At 38.1% G+C, this 4451-nt stretch overlaps 1 protein-coding gene across 1 annotated transcript; it reads left to right on the top strand.

Annotated features, from left to right (window-relative positions):
• Window positions 1–315: 315 nt before the first annotated feature.
• On the top strand, window positions 316–1969 carry LOC130034734 (26S proteasome non-ATPase regulatory subunit 4-like). Its single transcript, XM_056126356.1, has 2 exons — window positions 316–367; window positions 1164–1969. The coding sequence occupies exons 1-2, from the start codon at window positions 316–318 to the stop codon at window positions 1967–1969; spliced, it is 858 nt and encodes a 285-aa protein (XP_055982331.1).
• Window positions 1970–4451: the final 2482 nt, after the last annotated feature.

The following is a 4451-nucleotide window of genomic DNA, read 5'->3' as shown; positions in this document are numbered from 1 at the left end:
TATTTTCAGAATCAACAACACTGAAATAAAGAGATCCAAATTTCCACAACCAAATTTAAAAATGGTCCTATCAAGGTGGCAGCCCAAGGCTGTTGTTGGTGGGTGTCAGGCAACCTGGGAACATTGGAGGAGGAAGTTAACAGTGGAAGTAGGATTGGTGCTGGATGTCTGAAACTCAAAAATGGATAACTTTGAGTTTGCTTAAAACAGGGAGCTTTAATAAATGAATTTTAAAAATAAAAAATTGAAAAAAAATGTTTGTTATCAGGGATGTAACTCAAAGTGAAAGGGACATGAATATTATCTTCAGCAGTCATGGTTCCTGAGTTCTGCCAGAAACATTCCTGCCCTCCACCAAGATCTCTGGGTGAGATCCCACTATAGTAACAAGTATGTAGAAGTAAATAATCCATCATACAGTTGGTGAATAAGAATTGAAATTGAAATACCCAGATGATAAAAAGTGTATTCACAGTATATCAAAATTTGTGGTACAATTAATTATGGAAGATACATAGTATTTAATGGCCACAGAGAATAACTTAGTATTTATCGGAAAACACTTAGGTGGGGGGAAAGGGAGTGGAACAAAATAATAAAAAATTAAAGGAGACAAAATGGAATATGAATTGGATAGTGAGGGGGGCAATAGAGAAATTGATGAAATCAAATGTTTATTTTTTTAAAGTCCGACAAAATTAAGAAAAATACTAGATTAAGAAATATGGAAACGTGTTTAACAACAGCATAAAAACAAATTTAGTGAAGGAAATAAGACGCTCGAATAGTTCCCAGGTAAAAAAATGAAACTTGAGAAAAATTTAAAATCCTTCCAGAGAGACGAGGTCAGGATGAAGAAAAGGGGAAGGAGAGTGCTGAAAACCCTAAAGTACTGACAAGCCACAAAGCTGTGTGGAATGGAAACGTTTTCACCTCCTGGGGCTTCTGGACCAATAGGAGGCTCTTAACATTGTGAGTCACCCCAGGACCCACAGAACAATGGGACCCCCAAAGAACGTGCGCTCATCATAGTCAACGACTGTGAAGTGAAAACCGTTCTCACCCGTCGAGGACGGCGCTTCGGCCACATCCTGTCTAAGCTGCTAAACTAGGGGCAAGGTCACCTTCTACCCAGGCCCTAAGAGCGGCCACCTGGCGCTAAGCACCAGCATCAGCGGGGCCCAATCACAAGATGCGCATCGTCATCGCCTTTGTGGGAAACCCCGACGCTGCCAAGAAGGATCTAGTGAAGCTCGTTAAACGCCTGAAGAAGGAGAAAGTCAATGTGGACATTATCAATCTGGGGACACAGGAGGTGAGCACGGAAAAGCTGACGACCTTTCTGAAAACCTTGAATGGGAGCGGCGGGAAAGGCTCTCACCTGCTCACGGTCCCTCTTGGACCCAACTTGGCTGAGACCATCATCGGTTCTCAGATTCTGACTCGGAAAGGCCGGGCCGCATCAGCGTCTGGTACCAAAGAATTTCCCTTTGGAGTGGACCTCACCGGGCTGGCCCTGACCCTGCGTGTTTCGATGGAAGAACAGCGCCAGTGGCAGAAGACCGGGGCCAAGGAAACACCTCCTGCCACCAAGGCGACGGTTGTGGCTCGGAAGAAGGAAAATTCAGAAGATGCCCTGCTGAAGAAGACCATCAATGAGCAGGAGTTTGGCCGCTTTGGGTTCCCTATCGCGGGCAGTAGGTCCAAGGAGCGGCAGAAGGCTTATGGCTCGCAGATGAGCCCCGAAGATGCTGAGCTGGGCCAAGGCACATCAACGGCCACGGCCACCCAGGGCACATCCAAATCAGCCATGGAGGAGGAGGATTATGACGTCTTGCAAGATGCTGAGTTCCTGCAAAGTGTCCTCGAGAACCTGCCGGGGGTAGATCCCCAAAGTGAGGCCATCCGAAATGCTACGGGCTCCCTGACCTTGGGGGACTCCCTGTCCACCAAGAAGGACAACAAATAAGAACTCGTGGTGAAGAAGGCAGTGCCACTTCCCATGGGGCTGCATTAGGGTTGGATGACGTGTAGCACTCCAACTGGTACTTAGGAGCATTCATGACCTAAATCTGGGCAAGTTTCCCTGTCAAATAAAATAAAATTTAATTTAAAAAGCTTCACAGAGGAAATCATAATTACCTATTTAATTGGAGGCATCTCAAAGATTTAAAGAAATAATCAAAACCCTATCGCTCCTGTAATTCATTTGACAGAGTCCAAACCATTAAAAAAAAAAAAAAACAAACAACAACAACAAAAAAACCCAAAAGATGATTTTGTAGACAGCAGTCATTGATGCCATTTTTAAAGGATGTGGGATTAAACCCAGTTGTAAATTAAACAAAACAAAAGCGCAGTTTAGTACAAGGTAATACTCTTGTTTCAAAATATTTCTATACTATAGTGGCTGCCGAAGGTGATGAGATGCTCATAAGTGATGTACCAAGAATCCACTCTAGGAGTTCTCATATACAGAAAATGCTCTAGCACACAACCAAACTAGGTTTAATCCCCTCCACCCAAGTAGGGTCCCTGGAGTCCCACCAGGAGGGATCCCTGAGAGAAAATCTGGGAATAATCCCTGAGTTAGTGGGAGTGGCTTAAAGAAACAAAATAGCAAGCATGAGCTATATCACTTTTGCCACAATCTCAGTCCCTAAAAGGGTATTTCTTTAATGAATAGAAGAACTCGATAATGTCTTCATCTTAGGTTCTTTCAGTCTCAAAACTATGTATGAAGAAATTTTTTAATACCAATATTTACTTTTCTTAAAGATCTGGAACACTTAGATAAATAACCAATTTCTGTGGTCTAGAAAGTAAAGAAACATTTCCCTAATAAGATTTTTATTTAGAGTGGAACCGTTTCCATGACCTTTGTTGGAAATTCACAGGCATTGCACAATATACCCTATCATTCCTAAACATTTTTATGAGGGACGATTTTTATTTTAATGCATAAAAAAATTTATAGACATCTCAACAATTATTTTTTCCCACTGAGTTCTCCACAATTTTATGAAAGGATAAAATTATCTGGTACTAAAGGTAAAATTTTGATAATTGCCATCTTTAAAACTTCATATCTAGCACCCTCAAGTGTAATTCATATGCTTTAAAGTTGCCACCATCTTTATAACATTTACACTCAAAAATGACTCCATATGACTTCATTTCTAACCAGATTAAATATTAATGTTTCTAGAATAACAAACAAAAAAGACATTTCAGCATTTGAAAAGTTTTTTGCTACTCCATAAAATAAAACATTAAAATTCCTTAGTTATCTAAAGAGCCCTACAATTCCCTTGGCAATCAATGATTTTGAAAACATTTTTCCCTCTGGAAATTAGATTGGTTTATGTATAACTGGTATGATGATTTAGACATAAAAGTTTCCGAATATCACTTTATGCTAATAAATTCCCAGGAGAAGAGCTACTGTTTCATCAAATAAATTTTGCAATCTTAGAAGCAGCTACATTTTGCCAAACTATTGAATGCATTTCTATATTTGATTACCCTGCACCTGTGTGAAATGATCAGCAAAGCAGTATGCATTCTGAGTGAGTGAGTTACAAATTTGGCTGTTATTGTATTGATATTATATTCATTTATTTATTCTAAGTCTACTTACAGCATGGGAATCATAAGGAACACTGGATGTTATTTTCTATTATATCAGCTAACTGGTACATAAACCAAATATTAAGAAAAATGTGTTTGGGACATAGTTCAAAGCCAAATATTGCCTAGAGTATGTCACTGGACTCCCAAGTACTTCTGAAAAGGCCAGAAAAAGAGAAAAAAGTAAATATGTATGGTTATGTGTTTTATGTCACAAACTTTCAATTTCCTATTTAAGAGCTAATAAAATCTCAATGGCCTTATAATTATGCCATTTGTCATGAACTGCAAAACAAAATTTAATGCATATTTGTACAATATTAAAAATTCAACAAATAATTTACCAACTTTAAATATTGCTTTTATGAATTGTTACCACTATTATAAGCTCTAAATAATTTCTTGCATGGATATATTTTCTTACATGAAACGGCAATTCCCTCTATCATTAAACAAAACAAAATATCAAAACGAATAAATTTTCTGCCCAAATATTTATTATATGTTATTTATCCTTAGTGTTCAACAGCATTCTCATGATAAGAAAATAATTAGAGAAAGCAAAATGGCTGTACAATTTCAGAAACTAAATTACTTTGTCCCTTATATTAAAAAAACTATAGTGTTTTAATCACATGACTGCAGTTGACTTGAAAATATTGAAGTCTTTATTTTTGATTCTGTGCACCATAGACAACAAATAAGTTTCTTTGTCCATTAATGAACAAACAAAATTTTGCTCAGCTCCTATTCCCCATGACTGTATAGTCCATTATTTCTCTCATTTTTCCAGGGATTTCTTGAATAAGAGATACATATTG

This window comes from Sorex fumeus, unplaced genomic scaffold (assembly GCF_029834395.1).
Source record: "Sorex fumeus unplaced genomic scaffold, SorFum_2.1 ptg000061l, whole genome shotgun sequence".
Classification (NCBI taxonomy): Eukaryota; Metazoa; Chordata; class Mammalia; order Eulipotyphla; family Soricidae; genus Sorex; species Sorex fumeus.
The sequence above is the reverse complement of the archived record's forward strand: the minus strand, read 5'-3'. Positions and strand labels throughout refer to the sequence as shown.

Coding starts and splice junctions, on each gene's coding strand:
- LOC130034734 (XM_056126356.1), top strand. CDS start 316: ATGGTTCCTGAGTTCTGCCAGAAACATTCCTGCCCTCCACCAAGATCT. Junction 368..1,163: donor CCCTCCACCAAGATCTCTGG/GTGAGATCCCAC, acceptor CCTGGCGCTAAG/CACCAGCATCAGCGGGGCCC.